Consider the following 25,004-nt stretch of genomic DNA (forward strand, 5'->3'; position numbering starts at 1 on the left):
AGGATGAAAGGGATTATGCTACACAACTACACAAGTTGTATTTCAAAAACTAAAGAAGAAAGGGAATCAACAAATGAGAGGAAAGCTTTCCACACGCAGTTTTATGAAAACATGAAAGACAGAGAAAATTGTTTACCTTTAGTGCATATTAACATCAAAATGAGCTAAAATTGGCATGTAACAGATTCAGAATTGTCAGGAAAGAAATTAATCTATTAGGGCATCTAAGAAAAGCCCAAAATGTTAGAGTCAGACGAAACAGAACCCTAAGAAGATAGAAGAAAGGGTGATTAAGGGTCTTGGACACCTTTGCTGCTATAAACCACAAATTCAAGCTCCATTAGATTGAAAAGAGCATATACTAGGGAAAAGGTTTGATGTTCAGACATGCCACATCAGATCATTTGGAAAATATCTGGGACAATACTATAATGTATTATTGAAAACAAAATTTAAAAACATAGATTTAAAAAACAAAAAAATTCAACAGACTATTTTTTGTAAGAGAAGTGAAGGAGAGTAACTAACCTTGTACTGCAGGATGGCACCTAGGGAGCTCTTCACTCAAAGCACTGCTAAACCCATCTTGCTGTACTGCAAATCTTTTCAGCATTGAGTTAATGTGTCTTCAGTCACCTAATTCTGTTCATTTTTACCTTAATTCCACATTTAGGTAAAACATCCATGTGTTCTGCTTTTGCACATACACATGCCCCTTAGAAAATGGATTTAGGGCCAAACATTAAAAAGTATTAGGAATTCCTATGCAGAGCAAGGAACTCAGTGGTTGTGATATATCTCTGTCTTACAACAGCACAGCTCCAGTAGCTCAAATTAACTTACCTTAGATTTATACCATTGAAGTGAGAGTTGAATTACTGTCCCAGCTTGCAACACACAGGTTTTCTTATTACAAAACAAAGAACTTCCCCAGTAAGAGATGGGGAGAAGAAGTGGCTGGTACAGTTCTTGTCCCAAATGCTGCTGTTACAGTGAGTTAATTTCAGAAGACCTGCTGCTAGGGTTGGGTGAGGGCAGACAACCAGAGGTGTCACCTCATTAGTCATCGCAAGCCAAGCTGTCCTCACATGTCATTCATTTGTCCTGAAAATGATTTCAAATATATGTAAACTCAGTAATGATCTCAGTACATCATCCATCTTAAGATTTAAATGATGACATTTCCTATTATAGAATACTATTCTATTCAGAAGACAAGCCTTAGGTCAGATTTTTAAGGGTCTGACATTTCTTGGTTGATATTTTAAGTCATACTGTTTTCCAAGGATCAGGGCACTATAATATAGTCAGCATTACTGAACAGTCAGCTATGAATAAACTGCTCCCTTCCTAAGCCATGGAGAAATGTGCTAGAATTGCTATTAAGATAAATCTACAGACAGTTTTGGTTAAGGCTTTACACGGGTTTAAGAAAGTTTGTTTAGGCCTCAAAGCAAAGCCATCCATCTGCTCTAAAGACTCATTGCTGGAAAACTACAAATTCTAACACTACCATCATTGTGGCCAGCCTGCAACAAGAGAACATGTTGTCCCTGCTGCTTTTAAGAAGACAAATCAGCACCAGTTTTAATTTTTAATGGGTTGGGAACTAGACTCAACATACATTTTTAAAAGAATTTAAATAACAGCAACAACCAGCTGCTCCTCTGGAATACGTCTATCCATTCACAGGTAAAGTGACATTTACCAAAACCTAAAATATGGAATCCAAACCCAAGCTGGGCATAGTACCTGTAATATATTTCAGAAACCAACTGAAAATTACATGTCTCCATGAGGGACCTGAGTCTATGCAACTTTATGAAGTGGAGACCTTAGAAAAAACACTGGATACAAGCTGCTGAGTAAAGGGAAACAGCACAGTCAGAGTCCTTGGTGTCTACGACTACTTTGTATTCAGAAGTTATAGCATGGTAGTACCTAAAAACTGCAGCCTCTCTAAGCTGTGCACAATCTATTTTACAGGCTCTCCGGACCTCAGAGACGTTGTTCTGGTAAAGTGAGTGAACCGGAGAGCTACACAGAGGTGGAATGATTGATGCCAGGTCGATACTATGTACAGAATAAACAGTCCAAGGATAACGACGCTAAAGAGAGGGCACTTCTGCCATAGTGACACTGGATCCAAATTCATGAGTCTGTGGAGATCTGTTATGAACTCAGAGAAGTTATTGCCTTGCAATCTCTCTTCTTTCTACAGCCTGAGCTTTTTTTTTTTTTTTTTTTTTGCAAAAGGAAGTGTTGTTTCACGCTGTGGAAATATGCAATATTTACTAGCATGGTGTCCCAACTCACCGTTGTAAATCAAATGCTAGGTGTACAGGCACTTCAGCTATTATTGGCAGAAGTAAAATTTAATATAGCTCGCTAGCATGTGGAAAAAATTTAAGGTCTGATTCAATGAAGTCAGTGTGATTTAGGCCTGAATCACCCATATGCTACCTATATTAAGTAGTGTAACATTCTCGATATAAATAAAATATATTCAATTTTGATCACATTTGACATTTCTTGCAGTGCTAAAATTTTTGTTATTTGTCAACCTGTGTTTTTAGAGTTCTTGGACTGACTGCCAGGGCTCCGTTTGCCAAAATTAGAGGTGTTCCTAATCCAACGCATTTCAAAGCAGTTTTCCCACATTTGTTAAATTCAGATCAGATTTAGGTCATTGCAAGTGACTGTGAAAAGATGGATTTTATGTTTCTTAAAAAACACAATGAAATAGTAACTTAAAAAGAACTTTCATGTTACCATACCAGCTAACTACCCTTCTACCAATGCTTTGTATGAGGCTGTTGAATTCAGAGTGATTACATATTAAGCCTGGTGTGCTATTTTAAAGGACTTACAAATTATTGTACCATTTTTTGTTAAACTCGTCACTGTATTACCCACACTATAAATGTGATTGCAATCTAAACAACAAAGACCCTAAGGACAGTACAGACAACTAAGGTATCTAATATGTTACTTTTTTTTTTCCCCACAAGAGATCACTCCCACAAACAGATCACTGCCTTCTGACATAAAGTCTCTCTCTTCTCCTTTGGACAATCAAAGAAGTGACACTTTAATGTCTCACTGCACATACAAGCTACAGTAAAGTCTTTCCAAGACCTTGAAAAGCCAGAAAGCTCATCTGTCGTGTCGCAAGCTACATGTGTCACCACTGCCAGAACAATCACCAAATACCATTCCCAATTTGGTAAATACCCCAGCATGGATCACCACCAGAAATAAAGCTCTTGGCAGTCATTGATCAGTCTTAGGGATGTGTCTCAGTGGGATGTAATTGCCCTTTTTAAGATTTCTCTAAAAAGTGGAACAGAATCCCATCTCTCCTTGCTTGCTCCAAGTAGACTGTCAAAACTCAATTATTAATATTTAGTTTTTTCTCTCATGAGTTTTCTGGGGATAGACTAATGCATAGACACTTCAGTCTTCAACTGTCATTGGAACCAACTCCTCCTCTCTTCCGCTTCCAGGATTTGTACTGGCTTGGATTTTAGTCTGCGCATGAATTGACACCGATGCTGCACACACAGAGTGCTACATACATAAACATTGAACTTCTCTATTTCAATGACTGCTCTTTTTCCAGCTAAGTAATTTGGAAAGAATAATGAAGTTAGCAGAGAGCCAATGGCAAAGTCACAAAATGCAAATACAACAGTGATACTTTTCGCTAGCCAAGTACATTAGCTCATTTTAATCTTTTCTAAGAGTACATTATGTCACAACTCCTTATCTGCCCCATTTTTTTTTACTGTATCAGCCTTGAAGAACATATAAAGCTTAAGGAAAATACAACATTATCACTTACTTCATCATTATAAAGGCAGTTATTAATATAAGCAGTTGGTAGGGGTTTCCTTATCAAAATACAGTTGTGGAAAGCTGGCTTTGAAAAAAAGCTCAATTTTGAGCTCACCAACTGAAAACATCCTATGTTCTGTCGATGCATCAGCTGGGGACCTCCCCTAAGGCCCATGTCTCAAAGGCACAGCTGTGAATGACAGCTGATGTGACAGGCCCTACATAAGCATTACACACTGCTTTGGCAAGGTCTGACTGCAAGTCAATTAAACTATCATAATGTTGTTTTTATTTCAGGAACGATTTATTGCTTAGTATGTTACATACACCCCTCACAGAAACTGCACTCCAGCAGGTGCGGTGGCCAGGGAGCAAGCTGGACAACAGCAACAGCAACAACCGAGTTTATTTCTTATCCCTTTTGATTTCTTTATAGGGCTAGTACTACAAGTTTTAGCTCTTTGAAATTAATGGCCTCTGTGGTGCACAGAAAATCCTTGAATGGCTCTCTTTACAAATGTTTAGAAAGAATCTGTCTCTGAATAGAGTTATGAGTTTTAAAACAGCAAAAAGTGAGTTTCATATCTAAGAAAGAATACTGCTCAAACCACGTAAAACTATTTTAGCTTTTTCTGTGGATTCCAATTTCTAAGTCTATTCCTGTCACTGGGATGTATAAGCACCACCATCACTACTGCCAGACAAACCAGAGGGGTTTGTTGTATGATACTAATCTTCTACGTCCCTTCAATGTGAGCATCAGAACAGAGACAGGCTTTTCCTCCAGTGATACATAACACACCAAGTACATGATGTCACATCCGTCCATGAAATCTATCTTCTGTCATCTGCGTATAGCAGCTCGACACAATCAGCATAACCAAACGATTATGTGAAGAGAGATTTATCAAGGTGCATAGCAATTACGATATACTGCACGTTCCAGCTCTCAAATCCACTCTCCCTGAATGACGAGACACAGCAAGTATTCCCATGACCAAAACAGAGCTGTCAATTGAGTAAACCCTGTATTTAATGCAAATGCAACGCTTGATATCCAATGTCTTGGCTACATGGTTTAGTACAGTATTTGTAACTACATCTTGGAACTTCTCCAGTTAAGAAAACTCAGAGCAAAATATTTAACTTCATGTATTGTAGCCTTTTGAATTTACTTAATTTGATACTATTGACAGTAAGTCTAGAACATGCACATTAACTATGCCTTTCTCCACAAGATATACTTCTAATTTCCATATTTCATGGGAAAAAGATCAGTATTGCAAGGCACTCCATGTTCAATTTTATAACTAACTCCTGATTTTATATACATGCACATGGTATATACATGAACTATACTTTTCTTGTCATCACTGACAAGTAAATAATGTTCACTTACTATTGTTTCCACCTGCATTCTCTGGTAGTTAATGGTAAAATTCACATGGTAACTGCCAGAGAGGGAGGTTTAAAATGTTTTACTGCACTACACAGACGTGCAACAATGGTGGTGAAACTGCTGTTGACCTCCAAGAGCTTTTCTTTGGATTTTGTTAGGATAAATAGTTAAAAAAATTCCCAAAACAGGCTACCCTGCAGAGCTGGTCTTTCAGAGACATGACTGAACACAGTTATAGCCCCACTGCTGTTTCAAGCCTGCTCAGGCAGGAGCAGACTAAAGGTAAATGATGGACTCCAAAAACACGCCAATCTCGGTCTGCCCCAGACGTTACCAATCTCACAAGCTCTGGCTTCAGGAAAAGGGAGAGTTTCTTTGTAACGCTTTATTTCTTGAGATGGTTTATAAGGAGAATTCAAACTCTAATGCCCTGGGACAAAAACTAACTTAAGCATAATCCATTTTATGAGTTACAGCAAAAAAACCATTCTGGACAACATCAGGTTTTACAACACGTAATGGCTTTATGGCATGTGTAACGTTACTGTTCTATAAAATACATTTTTCATTCCAAAATGCAAATTCTATTTTTTTCAGGACTTTCCCTTTTAGTGTTTTAAACTTCCTCTTAAAAGAAAGACACAGGATTGCCAAGTGAAAGATTTATTATAGTGTTTTTATTAACAAACTTTCGTTGGAAAGTTCTGGGCGCATTAACATAGGAGGCACATTGGCTTCGATGTTTGGCATTTGACAGTCAACAGAATTGCACTTCACTGCGATAGCCTTGCTACAACAGTGTGAATTTTCGTGGCAACCCTCGTAGTGAGCCTCTCGCGCTGACCTGCTCAGCAGATGGTTTTTATCATTTTGGTCAGCCTTCAAAACCCGGTCATTCTGCAACGCCTGCTGATCTGTCTTGCTCTCAGCTCTCTTTTTCTGCTTTGACAGAGAGCCTTTCTTGCTTTCAACCCCATTCGCTTCTGTACCACCCTTTTCATCACACTTGCCTGCCTGCTGACAGAATCCCTTTGGGTTGTTTGATAGGCTGTTCTCACATTCGGAGCAGCGCACTATTACAGGCCCTGCATTTCGGCAGAGAAACTGTGAGGAGCTCATCACCTTTGGAACAGTTCTAATGTTTTCCTCTGGGCTTTGGTGAGCATGTGAATCTGTCCTGTTTATTCTTTGATGTGCCTGAAACTGTTGCACAGACTGCAGGAAAACATTTTTAGGCAGAGAGTTTTGCGTCATGGTTCTTTTGAGCCTTCCTTGAAGGCAACTGCAGTGGAGGACGTGCTGGACTGGATGCACGTAACCTTCAGCAGCTTGCTGTAAAGCATTTAGAGGAGCTACAGAGCTTTGGATCTGTACGGTTCCCGGTGAAGGAGAACACTGGTAACAGAAGGTGTCACTTAACTGTTGACATGAGTGTGGACTCCACTTCACTGCCACTTGCTTATATGCATCAGGACAGCTACACTGCCTGTTTTGAGTGAAAATGGGGCATATGGCGTGTTGGTCAATAGATGTCTGTAGCATAGCTGAACTAGCAACATTTTTAATGCTTTTACTCACTTCACTGTTATAGGCTGAATGCATAGGCATGCACGTGTTTTGGGGCCTGCTGCTGAAGAGCTCTGAGCAGATATGAGTTTCTTCATAAGTCACTTTCTCTGCAGGGTTACAGACACCAGTTTGTGACGCCAGAGGCTCAAGCTCATAGTGCTCATGCTCCATTTCTGGTTTTTGATTTCTGGAGTCCAGCTGATACTTGCTAATAGGAAGTGATTTATTTTGGCCTCTGCCTCCTTGGGCTCCTGAAAAGGTCTGTGAGAAGGCACTACACCGCATTTTTTTTGGTAGTGGGATCTGGCCACAAGTGCCCTGGGGTCCAAGGCATCGGCACATGCACTGGAAGAAGAACGTTGCAAAAGCCCAACTAATGCACATTATAAGCATCATGAAAGTGCCAAGCTGCGTGTATGCCAACACTGTAGAAGGCATCATCATTGCTCCAGCTACAAATGTAGTCAGTGCAGCCATTGCAATGGCGGAACCCATACGGCTTAAAGAAAAAATGACTTTTCCCTCCCGGTCGGGGTCAGGGGCTAAGCGATAAGCCACTCCATAGTGAACAGCAAAGTCTACAGATAAGCCAACAGCCACTGAAATAGTGACAGATTCTAACACATTTAGCTCCCATCCAAGAAGAACCAGAGATCCTACAGTGACAAATATAGTCCCTGCTATTGAAACTATTGCATAAAGGCTTATAATTATATTCCAAGTTGTAAGAAGCATCACACTAAATGCAACAGCAACTGAAAGACCCATGGCAATCAGAGTGCCATCAGAAAGACTGTCCTGAAGATCATAAAATTCAAGGTTACTCACAAACCAACCATTGTTAAGACCTTCAGGAGCAGAACTAAGCTCACTTGAAATCCACGAGTCCACCTCTTTGTAGAACTGATGCATTTTCTCATAAGCCAGCGTGAAGAGGTAGGTGCTTTGGAACTCCAACACCACTGCCCTGATAGTGTCATTTAGGTCAAAGCGAGGCCCTGGGGTTTTACTATCTAAATGGTACCCTGTGCTTCTTTCTAGCTCCATTATAGCTCTCTTGATACATAACTCAAAAACTTCCTGTTTGTATGGAAAGCTCCAGTGGCTGCAGCAGGGGTAAAGAGATGGCTCATCGCAGTCTTGATTTTCCATCCACTGCTTAAATGTTTCAATGAAGCAGCTTGTGAAGTCTTGTTCTTCAGTCTGGTAATAAAATGTTTGATTTCTTAACTTCTGACAGAAACGTAAAATCCAAACCTGTGAAGCGGGGCTAGCAATATTAAAACTGCTATCTAGCTGCAGCTTTCCTTTACTTCTAGGGTTTAAAGGGTCACCGTTATCCTCAGGTGTGACACCCCAGATTACTGTAATTGGCATGTGGAGCTCTTCTCCATGGTGGACACGTTCAAACATAAAAAGCTTTTTGTACTCTGCATCATATCGTTCAAATGGATGAGAAGACCTAAATACCTGAAACTCAGAGAGCTCCAAGGATGGCAATTTCATCTTTGGATTTACACACACAATATAAGCCCCACCAATCGTTAAGGCAAGGAACCAGAAAAGCCAAATATATCGAAATTTGATAACGATGCATGGCAAAACTTTTTCAAAAAATATCCTGGATGCTTCTGAGACTGCAAAAATAATCTTGTGGAACATTTGGCACAACACTGTCCAGCAGTTTTTGTTGTTGTATACCCTCTGCTGAGGTTTCTTAAAGCAGCTGAAAATATTGAGAAGATATCGTTCATGTAATACAACTACAGCAGGTAGCCATGTGACCATCAAAACATAATTGACCAAAATGGCAGTGCCAGCATAAACACCAAAACACCTGATCGCTGTGATATTGCTGACATAATTAGCATAGAAGGCAGCAGCGGTAGTAAAACTCGTGACAAACATGGAAAGAGCAGCGTGCTGCAACGTGATGCTCACCGTCTCAGAGGTTCCAGCATGAGGTTTATCAAATTTAGTGTAGTTCCAAACATCACATAAGACAAAAGCATCATCCGCTCCGATCCCGACCAGAATAATCAATGCCGTGAGATTCATGAATGGAAAGAACTCAAAATTAAATACTACCCGATAGAGAAAATAAGAAATAATCAGGGAACTAATTATTGCAAACATAGTCATCAGCGTGATAAACATGGACTTTGTGTATACGCACATGACTAATAAAACAATTACAATGGCTATGGCAGGATACACAGTATCCATCAACAGGTAATCTTGAAACAATCTGTGTTTTATTCCAAACTCAATCCCTGTGACGGTTGTTACACCATCGGAAGCGTTCCAGTTCTCAAAGTTATCTAGGTAAATGCTCATCATGCTTTCCCCTTTCTCAGTCGGAGAGAAGAGCATGCTGTACTTTAAAGCTGGTAGGACATAGTCAGCTGTCTTTGGGCTCAGAAAATCCTTGTCCACTAGATAGTGAAGGATCTGGTAAACAGCGTTGTACTTGGTACACTTGCGAGGCACATTCGTACACTTGAGCTGGTCCTTCCTTTTGGCATTCATGTCCCAGCAGTCCGGCCCCAGCGTCCCGTTGTAGTAGTATTTGGCACAGGTACGGAGCAGCTTGAGGGTGTGAGAGACATCCCGTTCTACAATTTTTTGACACGATGACCTGTTGTTCAGAATAGCAATATAGTTGCCCAGTGTCCAGCTGGGACAGCACGAAGCAGCAGTGGCTCTCTGGCAGAGATCACCAAACTGGGAATGGGATCTGATCTGTATAAAGACAGGCAAGGCAAAAAGTCCAGTTCAAAGCAATAGTCTAGATTATTTGCAACATTCACCCTCAAAAAAAAAAAAAAAATTATCCCAAATTGATGAAAATTCAGCTTACAGACCTTTTATGTTAAAATTCTTATTTCCACACACAGTTTGTGATCAGTATGCAGCAGATTAAATCAGCAGTAACTCAGGATATTGACTTGTTACAGCAGCATAAAACTGGCAGAAGTGTTAAGAATGTTGTAATTCTGCTGTTTGAAGATGCATTGTGATGGTTTTGCTTCCAGCCTGAGGACTGCTAACTCTCTTCTGCTACCTCACGCTATCTATACTACTGAAAATAAACAATCAGCCATACATCACTGAAGTTTCATTTTGCTTGGAATCACATACTGAAGTTCCTAGGAGAGGCAGGGAATTACCATCCCTAAAGAAAGGATGTGACAGCTTTACAATGACTTCCATCATCTGACCTCTCTTCTACAACCCTCACAGACTCTCATGAGTCTTTTTTAGCTCTTGTACGGCTGACAGACATTTTCCCCAACCAGGTCAGCCTGCTCCCTGGGCACCGTGTGTCCCTAAGTCACACAGGACTTCCAAGGCACAAGTACAAGATAATTCTCTTGTGGGATAAAGCATGCAAAAATAGGCCCTGCTGCAGCGAGGCAACGGTCATGCCTCTGAATGCTGCATCTACCATGGAACAAAGTCCCAAGAGTTGACTCAGGAGTGGAGTGGAGGAAGATGCAGCAGCAGCAAGGCCAGAGAAGTCAGAAGAACAAGCAGGCACCAGAGGCAAGTGCAGACAGGGCACAGAGCTGGGTCACGGGACAGGATGGATGTTGTTAGCTCAAGTGACTGCCCAAAGCCTAGGAACTCCCACCAGAGAGCTTTACAAAAATGATAGCAATTTTAACATTTTGGTTAAGGAATCTCCTTAGCTAAATGAGTGTTAATTCCTTATGTGAATATTCTTTTACTTCAAGAATATTCCAGCTTTAGTTGAAGCCAATAGGAGGCAGACTTAGCTAAATCACCATCAGGCACTTGTAGGCATAACTGAAAGTCTCTATGAAATAGAACTGAAACCCTAAAGTAACAAGGTTAGATTACGGAAAATTTCTCAAGTTGGGGAAATTCAGTCTTGATAGGGCCCAGGGGATGGAAGTCTTAAAAGCCAGAACTTCTGGCTTGCTGTATATGACAAATTAGAATTAATCTTTCAAATAAGTAGATATATGTAAAATTTCAGTCCCAATCAAGTTACACAGAATGAACACATATTAATACAGTCACATTAATAAAGCCATGTAGCTTAAGAGTTTATATGCTTGGGCCCTGAAACCATTCCCCATGCATGTTTTAAATTTAGGTGATCTGAAATACACCACTTTGTCTTTTATTTTATTTTATTTTTTTCTTAGCAAAATTGCACAGGTTTATTATTAGCAATCTTTCATAATGCAGACAAATAAACCTGCATTTGGGGATTCTCATGGCAGTCATAAAAGCTTTATTATGGACTTAATTTTGTCAACTGGTTTCTGAACAATAACAAACTGGCATTCCAAAAAAACAGGATAATTCACAGTTGATTGTTTCCAGATAAAAACACTCACACATGCAAACTCAGGAAAAAACGAACAACCTCCTAAATAAAAGGAAGCACTGGAATAGCATATCTGTATTTTTCATGGCACATCTCCAGGTTAATCCTATGAGGATATAATAGGCAAATTGGGAGGAATGGATTGTATTGTGTTCTCTATGTATTCAGGTTCAAGATGGGACAATGAAGTTTATATGCTGTTCTTCAACACTTGCTGCAGGCCATAAACATTCACTGGTAAAGTAACTGCTGCCAAAGATAAAGTAACATGAGCCAGCAGCTGGAAATGAGAAATTAAAATACAAAATCTAGCTCCGGATAACTCATTAAAATACTCCATAAAATGTTAATATATTGTAGCACTGGGCTTTGTTGGTGATCCAAAGGAACTGAAAAGGCAATTTTGCTGTTGCCAGACTTGGTCTGCCACTGGCAAAATTTTCACTTATTCTGGAACAAGTAAGGAAACTAAGCTGTGCAACCTGCACACACGCCATATCTGTGGGCAGATCCGCCCAAACGGATCTATGCAGTGACACAGAATCACAAATACAGTTTTGGGGAGATCATTAAGAGTCTTTAAATTTTATAAAATAAACTGTTTGCTGTTTAATGGGAAAACATTTTGCAACTAACAGGTGAAAAAAAAAAAAGACTGCTCTTATCCAAGTAGTAAAAAAATTAGAACATCTCCTATAGCTATTTTGTGTATAAAGTTTCCATGAAGATTACAGGACTACCATATGCTGAGCAGCTGCAGGATGGAGCCCCTAAGTGTCAGTAAAACATACAGTTAAAGTAGTTACAAGCAGATGGGAATACAATTAACACATACGGGATATATTGTTAGTTCTTACTAAAGCAAATACTAGTTGGTGCTGAAATCCTGCTTATCATCAGAAAAATAAAACTTCTAAGGCTTGCATCTCCAGAAAATAGTGTATGATTTTCTTGTCTTTGAATACAGAAAGCTTTGCCCCTTATTTCAACATAATTGTGGCTCTCAACAAGCAGGAATTCCACAACAGAAATAACTACAGCCAGAAGAAAGTCTGTAAGACCAGAAGGTCACTGAAGTCATCAATTTCTTCCGATAGCTGCAGTGCAAGTCAGCATCCTCCCTAGGGACTGGCTGCTAGCAGAACTTAGCATTCACAAGTGGGTCATATCACAGCACTTCCTGAAGTTCTAAAGCATTAGAAGTGCTTAGGAATTGTTAGAAAGTGTTAAAATTGTTTAAAAATGTTACTTTTATAATAAGCATTTTAAAAAAATGAATAAAGCTTCAGCACTTTCTGAGCACTGAACATCTAATTTTTATTTCTATGCAAAATCTAACCATAGCAACTTGTTTTGTCTGCTAACTAGCTATCATGATGCACCATCGTTCTTCTCAGCTGAGATGTTCCATTGCTATATTCTTAAATATCTAAATTACAAAAAAGATCCACAGAAACATTATCTGCAACAATATTCTCTATAAATATCTATACAATTGTGGGTGTAGCTGAAGTAGATATTTAATTTTCTGAGGTGTTCTTATTTCAGAGAAAGAGCTATTTTTATGGATACAAGATGTGTGATGTCTGAGTTCTGAAGTAGTTTCATCCTTTCCTCAGAAAGTAAAGCAGTATTTGAAACAATATATTTTTATCAGTGTGCATATAGGGAGGAAAAAAAATTCCTCAGTAATAAAGCAACCATTACAAACGTAATTCATTAACTGTCTTTTTTTTTTCCTAACTCAGACTGCACTGCTTTGCAATGCTCTATACTACCTGGGATTTACCTGCGTCAGCTGTGACTAAACTTCTACAGTAAAAGGCACAGATTAGCATCTCCTCCCTGACTCTCAATTTTCACCCTTGTAAAAGGTTACTCTCCACTGTATCCCCTGATTGACCTGGTGATATGGTTACTCCCTTGCTCAGTTCACTCAAAACTGAGCTGGGTTCATTTAAATCCTGCACTTTACTCACCTAGCTCATTCTGATTGAAAGAGATAAAGGGTAATTGCACGAGCCATCCTGTTGGTGCAATAATCTCTGACGGGGAAATAAGGAATATTTCATGAGCATGTGAGGACAAAAACCACTTGCACCAACAGAGGCCAGCCAGAACAAAATGCCTGTCAGCAGACTGCCAAGGAAGATTCATTACACAATTTTTCCCTAACATTTTAAGTGAGCAAATGCCAGCTATTAGGGAAAACAATTTGGGAATTCTCTAAATTGATACAGTTTTCTAAAAGGCAATGACAAATTGAATAGTGAAAATATTCCTTATGAAATAAATGTGCTATAATATAAAGTTAAGTATTTATGATTGTTTGTGTTTTGGAGGAGAAAAAATTTGAAATAAAAGGATCATTATTAATAGAAGAAAAACCTATATTGCTTTATTAAATACAAAGTCACCAGAATTTTGAAAAATTCATGGTTACTCAGCAGTTCAAAGGAGTTCTCTCCAGCAAGTGACTAGCTCACCATACGAATGCTTATTTCATTTTAGCCTTTGCCAGTTAACTTCCATTAGTTGAAACCGAACATCAATTTCAATCCGAGTGCTAAATTTCTTCTAACACACGTAAAAGAAGGTGCGCCATGGCTCACACAATAGCCTCTGAGGCTGGCTGTTACAATGCCTACTTGGACTGTGCAATGTACTGAGCGCAAGGAAAGCCAAGAAAAATTACTGTGGGGTCAGAGAGAAAAGGCCAAAATGTCTTATTACTCTGCAAGCATGTCTATCCCCATCTAATTAACTTGTCTATATTTCTAGCTTCCGAATCTATGGTCCTTTGATGTCCATCTGCCAACCTATTCTGAGAAGACTGAGCCTGCTTTAAGGATCCAGCTATTTCACCTGAAGGTGAAAAAGCAAGAAAAATTAATTATTTTCTGGGAAATAAGCACCAAAATCCATGGAATATTATTCTAAGAGGAAACATACTGTGAAACTTAAGGAAGTCCTTTCTGAAAAAAACCTCTTGAAGCAAGCATTCCAAAACCTTCCTTCATCCCATTCTGGATGGTATTAGTAGCAAACCCAAGTAAATTTCCATATATAATCTGATTTACAAATAGAAAATTGTTTTTTAACCTTGTCTCGCAAAGGACACAAACAACGTGAAGTCCTCTCATATGCTACTGGATGGCCATAGGCAGTGAAACAAATTTTCAAATATGCACTTCATATCTGCAAGTTAAACAAACTAAATGTCATCTTTACTTACCCTCAAGTTATCTACATTGCACATTGACTTAATTGCATTCAGATTCCATAAGTTCTCGCCTTCTGCTGATGTAAACACCACTCGTGAATAGCGATCACCTGGAATTACAGGAGGGGGGTTTTATAGATTGTTTAGGTGTGTCTGGTATCAAAGGCTCGGGCAAAAATCCCACCATTCAAATGACACAGACGAAATCTTTATCAGGTTATGGGAATTCACCTCCTTTTCAAGATAAGCTTTTTATCTGTAAGACTCAGTCCACATGAAAGTTTCGGTTTCCTTCAAGTGCTTATAGTAAATATGGCATCTTCAATACTATATGCCACTTAGAAGCTCTACAGACATCTATTCAAGCAAAATATCTTCTGAGATATGACAAACAAATAAAAATCAAAAGATCTAATCAGCCAACTATGAAATTCTTGGCACAGCATAATGGTAGCACACAGATAATAGTAATCAAAGGCTGATTTAGTAAATCACTTGGGAATATAAATAATAATTATAAAGCTGTTTCTTCAAGAATGTTTTTGCTGTAGAAGCAAATGATTGCAGTGGAAATTGTTGTGATATCCTTGAGGCCATTTTTAGGAATTCTACAGTTTAGATACACAGAGCTTAAACTACCAATTAAACCACGTTTATTAGAAGACAGCTTTTAGGAAAGGGAAGAATTACGTAGTGGCAGTGAGATCTTTAAGCATAGCTATCAAGAGAAAGATAGATACACACATAAAAACATGGTACTGTGTAACACAATATGGCACTTTGGGGGTAAAAAATATTATCACGTTAATTACAATAATTCCAAAACCCAAAAGAATTATTTTCTTCCACTGCTGTGAATGTGCAGAATCTTTGCCTTTCACCAGACCATAATGAAAAGATTCAGGGGTGGTGGTTTGTGATCTCTGACCGTGCTTTAGGACCAAGGAAACTGAAATCTGCAGATCCTGGAGCAGACAGATACCAGGAACGACAAAAATGGGTCGAGAGGAAATCAATTGTTTTCTTTACATAACTGGCTGGCAAACTTCCCCATAGAAGTGCAATTCCTTCATGACTGCCACAACTGAGACTACACAGAAACAGCAGTGGGAAGAATAAGAGTGAGACTATGCAGAAACAGTGAGCAGGATAACAGGAGTTAAATCTGCTTCAAGTTGCAGTTAATGCACAGTAGAGTTTCAAGTGCACTTCCCCTTCCTTACACAGGATCTTCTCAGTCTAATTTGGTTCTGCTCACAGAAGCAGAAATTATGACCTTGCTCACATCATCTAACTTAGATGTAAGACCATAACGTCACTGGAAAAAAAAAAAAAAATCATAAATCTGTTTTTCACCCCAGGTTTTACTGGTCATTACTCTCAGACCCAGTAATATAAACAAATAATTTCACAGTTAGATTTTTGTGCTCTGTTATCAGTCCTCACATACTGAAGTGACTGCAAAAGAGCCCAGGTCATTATATGAACAAAGGCAAGATTTACATCTGTTAATGCATGTTCTCTGCCAGAACAGGACTTACCAAAGTTTTGCAGTATGCCTTGTAAAAATTCAATAAAGACTTCTTTGTCTTTTTTGTCCTCTAGTTTAACTTAGACAGCTTCATAAGCCTCCAGTACTTTAAGGTGGGGTAGGGGTTTTTAATTATTTTTGTTTAGAGGGGTGTGGTTTCTATGTTGTTTTTTTTATGTATAGGGATTTTGTTGTGTTTTTTTTTCTAAACAATCTCCTAAATTCTGTTCAAGAAAGGACGCATGGGCATCCTTAGGATATATATAAGAAAAGTATTTTGATTCAGTTCTTTTTAGAGTTAATAGCACAGACAAAACAGAACTTCTTCCCTAGTGTGAACTAAGTGCTACCTCTATAGTCATATACAAAACACTGCTTTTACAACAAACAGCATTACCAAGAACTAATAAAAATCCAGGAAATAGAACCACTTAAAAAGGAAGCACTTTAAGTAAATACAGTTGCTTCCTAGGAAGAACCCATAGAACACAACATTTCAGCCTGATTTCTTCAAAGACTTCAGCACACAGAAAAGAAAGTGCTTGTTGTGAATACACCAAGCAAAAAATACTTTCCTAATAAAGCATACAACATACAGAAGAGCTCAGAAATCATTCAAGTGGCAGTTTTCAGCCTTCCTTGCATCATTACTCCACTTACTTGGAATATCACAAAAAAAGGTATCTTTGTGGAAGTTCCAGTCTGCTTGCCTCTTCTCTCTTTCGTAGTGATCATCTGACCATCTGTCATCTTGATGACTAAAACAGAATAAATAGTTTAAACTTACCTTAGCAAAGAGACTGTTAATAGGAGCATCCAAACAAGTCACATATCTTAATAGCTCTTTCATATGAGAAAACACAACTTTACCAATGTGACTTTGATATACAAAACCTGAAACATCCATTGACTATTTGTTTAATTTAGAGACTTCAAAGGATATGACACTGAACCCAATACTGAAAATATCAGTAATTCAAAGAGAAAAATCAATTATACACTTTTTTACAGAGCTTGCAATGGGAAATATCTAATTACACATGAAAGATCTTGAGTGTTGTAGATAATCAGATTTCATATTTATTGAAATCAGTGGTAGTATATCTATTAACTTCAGAAGGTACTGGAGCAAGCACCATGTACATACAAAAAAAAACCTCCAATAACATAAAATGTATTTTTAATACAAATTCTTACCTTTTAGCTTGCTCATCTGCATATTTGAAAGGATAGTTTGCAAGTGTTGCTTTGTATCCTGTGTTTTTCACCATGTTGTTCCATGTGACCAATCTCTGTCCTATGGCTGTCCCTCTTGGTTCAAAACCCTAGGAGCACAGCATCACAAAATTCCATTAATACTTCTCATTCTTTAGCTCAAAGAGGAAAGTGGAAACATGATCAAAGTGAAGGATAGTTTTCATTATGAAGCACAGTTACTTCAGGCATCTACTTTTAAAGATAAAACGCTTTATGACAGGTCAGACAAAATAATGACCAACTGCACAGAGTGACAAGGGATTAAGAATTCTTGCACGTATCACATCTCTCCCTCAGAATAAGATATTATTTAGTTCATCAAAGATTCAGCAGTTTTCAGAGCAAGCGCATTCTAAAAAGTCCTCTTCTGTATCTCAGTTATCACTCTCTACTGATTAAATATATAAACACTCAAGTGTTAAATGTCTTCACTGTTTCTCCAAAAATAAGGCAAATCTTGAAGTAATTTTGAAAGTGACTTTGAAACAATTTGAGTAACTTGGCTGTTTTCAAGAAACATCCATTACATATGGATATGTACAGATATATGCTACTATAATATAAAAAACACTAATAGGATCAGTATATTTTTATTTGAGGATAATATTTAAATAAAATACTTTCAGTAAAAGTCCTGAAAGTGACACATGGATAAAATAGCTCATTAAAAGTAAGAAATGAGTACAGTATTTAATAGAACCTGATAAAAATTACTTTCAGTCTTTCAATGTGGATATCATTTCATTCCCAGAAGGCACTCAGAATTCCCTTTCCTTTAATAGACACTGGCCCTCACTCTTTGAAACCTGATTTAGAACGTATGGTCTGTGCTGTACATCTGAGACTAGGATGAATTTACATTATTCAAGATACAGCAGTTCTGTTGAAGGACATATGACCTCTCAATAGTAAAATGCAGAAGGAATTTAAACTAGAGGATAACACTCTCTGATGGTAACCGCATCTTTGTATCATAGTTAGCTGCTCCAATGTCGAGACTGAAAACTTTTTTTAATCAGAGAATTACAGGGCTCTTCAACAACTGATTTCCTTCGTGGATTCATTAGTCAGAACTTGCTTCTGCAAGCTTACTAGCAGTTGAATCTCTCTGGAAACTGATTCCCAATCAGATGTGCAGTACAGGGAAAGTTTTCAGGTATATTGTCATTTTTTTCCTCTGGGGAGATCTCAATTTAAGAGGAAGGAATCAATTGCTGTACTTGCATCTGCTGTTCACTGGTATCACTGAAAAACACATCAAACCAAAAGTACTTATTTGACAGTACAACTGATTAACATCTACCTACCAATAACGGATCAGAGAAATCCGGAAGGTCTGGCACTAGTATTCCAACCAGCGCACACACCACTATCAGCACAGTGCACATGCCCAGGACCACCACCGGCCAGTCGGCTATCAGCGCAGCATAGCTACACGGAGAGCAGCACAGAAAGAAGATGTTACAGAGACAAAAGTTATACACAAAATCAATCCACACTTCTCTAAAGAACCATGTTGAAACATCAGCCTGTGTCCTTTGCCATACTTAGCAAAAATGAAGCCTGCTATCATAAATGGGTGGAAACCATTTGGAAACACTTTATTTCGACACTTCTTTTTTTTTTTTAAAGAAAACAAACAAAAAAATCCACTTTCTAGCAAATCTTCCCACTGAAACTTTCTATTCTTATATAGAAAAGCTCTTCATATCAGACTGTCATTTTTTTCCACAGGATTCTGACAAAAATGCAGGCTTGATCTTAGATTTTCTTTCTGCTGCTACAGAGGTGATTAGCTATGGGCTACCGAAATAGACACGTATGTTCTTCAGCATATGCTCAGTATTCAAAACTGCCATAGCAGTAATTTACATAAAACTTAACTTTGGGCATGGATATTAACCATGGTTGGGGACCACTAGAAAAAGATGCGTTGTTAAAAATTTAATGATAGAAAACACCACATTTTCTTCTCTGAAAGTTTAAGCTTAAATAAAAAGAAAAAATTAAAAAAAAGGAAAAGTAAATTTTAAAGCAGAACCCCAAAGAAAATATTTCTTCTATACTTAAAACATTAAAAAAAATAAATACCCAAACCCTATATACTAATGATGGATGAAATCTGTTGTAAATTCAAAGGTGCAAGGGAGTTGTGACATGATACCGAAACTAATCAGCATTGTTTAGCCTTCCAATATAACACATATCCCTGGATTTTAACTCCTAGTTCATTCTAAATTTTGAAAGTGTCAAGAATTTTTATGTGCAAATCTAATTTTCATAATTTTAATAACTCCTTTTTGTTAAATTGACAGAAAAGTATCAGAAAATAAAATGAAACCCTGAAATGTTAGTTTCTTAATAATTTTTCTTGAAGACTTGAATTCATAGAGTTTGTTTTATTGACTAATCTTGGGAGTAAAGAGATTATAGGAAGTCCCAAAAAGTTTAAAAGGCTTTAGAAAAATAATTAGAGGATATGAATCATTCTATACCGATAGTCTCTGTACAAACTAAATATTGATCAAGAAGATCTACACTCTTATTTCCTCCTCAACTTAGAGGCAATGAACCTGAAAGTTCCTAGCAGAGTGTTCCCTGACTTATTCTTTCTATCTTAAAAGATTACGGCTCTTTTTCATCTTCAGAGCAACTCATTATCTAACCAGGGTTCAATTACTGGCTCTACAGAATCTTCTGTCCCGTTGCTGAGAAGGGAGTCAATTCCCAGCTCCTCACTCCAGCAACAGCTTCCCAGTTTTCTAACTGTAAAATCAACAGCAAAGAGCAAGCTTATTGCTGATTTTCCATAGCATGTGGAATTAGGTACGGCATAGTGGTCTAAACACAGCTGTAAGGAGCAAGGCAGTCCAAAGCACTGGGTGTATCCCAGCCTCTCATTAGGTAAATGTGGAATAATTCTTACATTCTCACACAAGAGGTTAATTAGCAAAAGCTTGAAAAGAAATCTGAAGCATAAGTTTTTATTAAAGTGAATCACAAAAGGGCAGCTTGCCAAATGAGCAATCGTACAAAGTAGAAGTGAAGGGAAGTAAATGACCTAATAGAATTTTCCTATTTATAGGACTAAATGTTTTCATAAACACCAAGCTAGATTGACTAGCTATTACAGACATTTGCTCTGAAGTCATAAAAACTACACCCAAAAGATTTATTTTCCTATTCATCACTAGTGCCAGATTTACCACTTTGACATGCTGTCTCTACGCTTCCATTCTCAGCTGAGCAGCTCTTAAATTGGTTAAATTCTTCAGCCACTAGCTGTAAAATAAACTACATCCTAACCAAAGTGTTTAACATGTTCGTAAGTCACATACAGAAAACAGTGACTGCTTGTTTACATCTGCAAATCTGTCCTGCTTCTTGTATCACATACTGAAATTCAGATAAGCAAAGCTGACCCGGGCTGGAACATCAAAAACTACTAATCATGCTATATTTTAAATTTATTTGAGAATTACTTGGTGCTGCTGAGGGCTCTCACTCCAACCAAGCTGTCTACAGCCACCCTCCATCCCAAGCCATATAAGTAGCTAAAGAGATGGCAGTTATTTTACTTTTCACCCCTTCAAAAGCCGTAAAACGAGTTTAGTTACTTTTTATTTGCTCTGTGAAAAGCCACTGCCCTGACTTAGGTTCTGTGTAAATGACCACTTGCCTGAAAATGTCTAAGTTCAAGAGAAAAATGCTTAAATCAGTTCATCAGTTGAGGAATCAAATTCAGAGAGGACTTGCTTAGTGCAAGCACATCCTTTAGTACTTTTCTAAAGCAGGATAACAGCTCCTGCATTTTGCTCCTAATTAAAACTACAGTTATGCAATGAGCTGGACATATAGGTCACCTGATACATTCTCTTCCTTTTTTTTTCCCTCCAAACTATTCAAGCACTGAATGATGAATTCTCAATTACTGTGACAATGACTGAAATCTCTTTTTATGCCTCTTTCAATCTAGTTGTTAGAATGGTAGCACTACGTTAAGTCTTCTTGTACCATTAAAATGCTTATAGTTTTCTTTACCTTCTTTCCTCCTGTTTTTCACACATCTGAAAAAGGTTTTGGTTTGGTTTGGTTTTTTTTTTTTCCCCCACGTTTTAAATATTCAAAAATGCTTAGGAATACAGTGAGTAATTCAATCTATATTTATCTTGCCCATGTTGCACCACTAAAAGACTGGTTTCAAGCTATATGCCCCAAGGTGATCTAAGACCTCAGATGCTCTCTTCAAAAGGAGGTGGTAAAAAAAGATGGTGTTTACTTTTCCTTCCCATTTTAAGCTATGGGATAACATGTGGAGAATGTTAAACTTCTCAGTTCAGCACCTATATGCAGACATACTCTGTCTGAATCATTATCCAGTCTCATATAAAAAGACAGAAACATGCCATGGATTGTTTTATTATCGAAAAGAGGTCACTATGAGCAATAGATATTTATGTGATTGAATTAATATTAACAGATTTAGATAAGTCAAAATAGATATTTAGTTCTGCTCTTTACTGAAAGCAAATCTTAATGGTGGATTATGCTTTTAATGTAATTTCACTTGAGATGGTTTCTTGTTGCTGTTACTGTGGCACTAACAGTTAAGTTGCTCTGTTATTTTAATGACTCTGCCATACTCTTCCAAGCATATACAGTCCAAACCTAGTATTCCTGATTGTGTGGGGTTTCTGGTTTTAGGAAGAAGAAAAGATAATTATGATGAAACTTTCTGAACTTTTCTGTCAGGTTGTTTTATCATTATTGATGATAAAACTGAGCTGCTTCTCAGAATAACCATAAATCAAAAAGGTACCAAGTCACAGAGATTTTATGCTTGGGGAAATAGTGTATGTACACACAAAGGGAATGGCATGGATTGCAATTTTTTTTAAAAGTCATAAAATATTTGAAAAAAAGGAACATTGAAATCTGCATAACTTTTAAAATTCTGGACTACTTGTCTCCTCATAAGTAAAGCCCTTCTGTGGCCTATCCCCTGTTTATTTAGGGACCCATTGTAGATCACTTCTTCTAAATGTTGTTTGAACTTGCTGGTGCTACTTGCCCCCACAATCTCCTGCAGCAGTTTCAGAAATTCACTGTCCACTGCATAACAAAACACTCTTATCTCTTAAAATCTGCTTTAATTTGATTGCCTACTGTTCTCTTTGAACATTCCTTACTCTTCAATGTGCTTTGCCATCATCTCATTTACTGCCTTTATGATTCTGCAAACTTCACATGTGACAGTATTGGACCTTACCTTTTTGGTAACTTCAATGGTCTGGCTGGCCTAGAAGGAGGAAAAAAGAGAGCAATTGAAAATACACGAAACGCACATGTACATGCCAATTAGTTTCATTCTTCCCATACACAGAGAAGTAAATAAATTATAAAAATCAGATTATTTCAGAATATGAATTATTTTAACAGGCGTACAATCACATTCAATTGAGTCTTTGCAAACAAGTCATTCAGAGAATAATTACAGCTACAAAGACAGCTGGGTTTTCAAAAGTGGAATTGCATGCAGCTGATTTTTGGGATTACTATTCCAGAGGCTTTTCCATTTTTCAACAAGAGATCAAATAAACTAACATGATGAAAATTCGGTACCAGTGAAAATTATGACAAAGTTTGCATATGATGGGACCAGACAACAAAAATGCCACGTTCTGATGCTGCAATTCACAAACTTTCTTAACTGTCCTTTGCAATTCCATTACAAATAATCATTTTAGCCATAAATTCTGCCATAATACAGGAAATACAATGACAAAAAGTATCTACGTAAAAAAACTTTTCTATGTCAGTTTTTGTTATTTACTAAAAATCTAATATAACAACATTATTTTGATGAGGAGATAGCAAACCCAGATGCAAATTATTCTTATCTGTCACTGGTTCAATGCCTCTGCAGAGATTTTCACAGAAGTTTAAAGCTTCATTCAGTGGTCAGGAATGAGATTTGTTCTCCTTCAAAGTGTAACATTCAACACAGTGGGTTGAAATTCTAGTTCTGGGGAACCAAAACATTCTGGCATAATCATCTCAAGGTAGCTGCCACCATGCTCACAGTAGGTGTAAGCACTGCTTAGACTGTATCTAACTCCGAGCAACTGTAAAGGTGATGGGGAAATAATCTACATAAAACTGAGCCTCTGAAACACAACACAGCAAATAAAAAGTACAATCCCACACAAATCAGGTCTTAACAGGGCAACAGGCCACTTCAGATACATATTCAAAGCATCACTAACTAACACGACAGCAGAAGGGTGATGGAGATGTAATTGACAGCACAGAGTAATACAAATGTGACCATTCCTCTCATCCTTTTCCTCAGCAAGAAGGATGGAAGAACAAATGAAACTAGCAAAGCTAGCTTCACAGTGATGCTAAGCCCTTTTTTACTCTTCTACCTTCATTCATGGTAGGTCACAAACAATGAAGCACATAAATATAACTACGATGGAACATTCCATTGAAGAAATACAAAGCCATTGTATTTATTTCCTCAAGAAACGTAAATCCATTTTAATTTAAGTGTTGTAAGAGACAAGAATTCCATAGAAGCAAATTTCTCTCAGCTGTAATTCATTGCCATTTGGACATGCTCCAACCCAACAAATCAGTAGAGCTGCCAACTGGGACATGCCCGTAGGTAGTACATAATAGTAAAAACTGCTCCTTACAGCCACAAGGAAGCTGGAGAAAAGGAGGAGAGAAGCAGAATAACCAATCAGCTGTTGCAGTAACTCAACAATTAAAGAAATGTGCAGACAAGGATTTTCTGTAAAATCCAGCCACAAAAATTAAGACCAAATTCATGAAATGCCACCAACTTTCTGACTGTAGTCCAAGATGCAAAAATCTGACTTTCATAGGTACTGAACATACTCAATTTCACAACTGATGCCAAAAACTTCTGGTATCACCACAAGAGCAGCAGACTCGTCAGCAGGCAAAATGTACAGAAACCCAAACAAACTGAGTTCTGAAATGATTTTGCAACAGTAAGTTGCCTGAGACTGAAAAGAAGTTGTGGCAGGCTTGGAGAACTGTTTGCTGTCCCAGCTACAGCCTCAACCACAAATACAACCTTTCTCATCTAAAGCTAGACTGGATGATAAGGAACAAGGTACTGAAGACAGAACTCACTAAACTTGAATCTGTGGTTAGAACTAACAGGACAGGACTCTGCAGGAAGAAAATGCTTAAACAGACAAGCCCTTTCATGGACTCATTTGGCACCCACAGAATCTGAGTGTACTTCCGTGCCTGTATGGAAAAGGGAACAGACCTAAAGAGTCAGCTCTCCCAGCCCCTTCTGCAAGCAAAATGTTAGTAGACAAGCATGGTTTAAATCTCTCTCTTCAAGCTTTCCTCTGTCTTTCAGTCAGATCTCTGTAAATGTATGTCAAAACAGAGTTTCTCAACAGAACACAAAACGTGTTTTAGACAGAACTTTCAAAAATTAACTTTGCCTAATTTGGTTTACACAAAAGGTGTAAAAATACCAACACAACCATTCCTCCTACTCTCCCTTTCCCATGAAAACCAAACTACATTTCCCTCTGTTTCTTCCACCTGCAAAATATATTCAGTGGTGAACAAATGATGATGATTAAGTCCTTCAAAGTTAGGGAGGGTTAAAGGTCACACCTGCTATCAAACTGTTTTGTTTCGAAAAGCATGCATTAAAAAAAACTGTGTACAGCCGGGTGAATTCCAGCAGTGTAACCAATCCCTTGCAGCTGTTGTGATGACTCTATTATATCAGTCAATAGGAAAAGTTATCCTTGAAAACTATGCCCAAAAA

At 37.9% G+C, this 25,004-nt stretch overlaps 1 protein-coding gene across 1 annotated transcript in view; it reads right to left on the reverse strand.

Moving 5' to 3' along the window:
* Positions 1–5,902: 5,902 nt before the first annotated feature.
* The window catches only part of DISP1 (dispatched homolog 1 (Drosophila)), a 33,433-nt gene continuing 14,331 nt past the window's right edge, over positions 5,903–25,004 (reverse strand). The window contains exons 2-7 of the mRNA XM_008950208.1: positions 22,446–22,475; positions 18,484–18,607; positions 17,117–17,244; positions 16,580–16,677; positions 14,401–14,498; positions 5,903–9,547 (exon numbers count right to left, since the gene is read on the reverse strand). Coding sequence (XP_008948456.1) covers positions 5,903–9,547; positions 14,401–14,498; positions 16,580–16,677; positions 17,117–17,244; positions 18,484–18,607; positions 22,446–22,475 — 4,123 coding nt within the window. The remainder of the gene's footprint in view (positions 9,548–14,400; positions 14,499–16,579; positions 16,678–17,116; positions 17,245–18,483; positions 18,608–22,445; positions 22,476–25,004) is intronic.

Source organism: Merops nubicus, unplaced genomic scaffold (genome assembly GCF_000691845.1).
Source record: "Merops nubicus isolate BGI_N331 unplaced genomic scaffold, ASM69184v1 scaffold422, whole genome shotgun sequence".
NCBI lineage: Eukaryota > Metazoa > Chordata > Aves > Coraciiformes > Meropidae > Merops > Merops nubicus.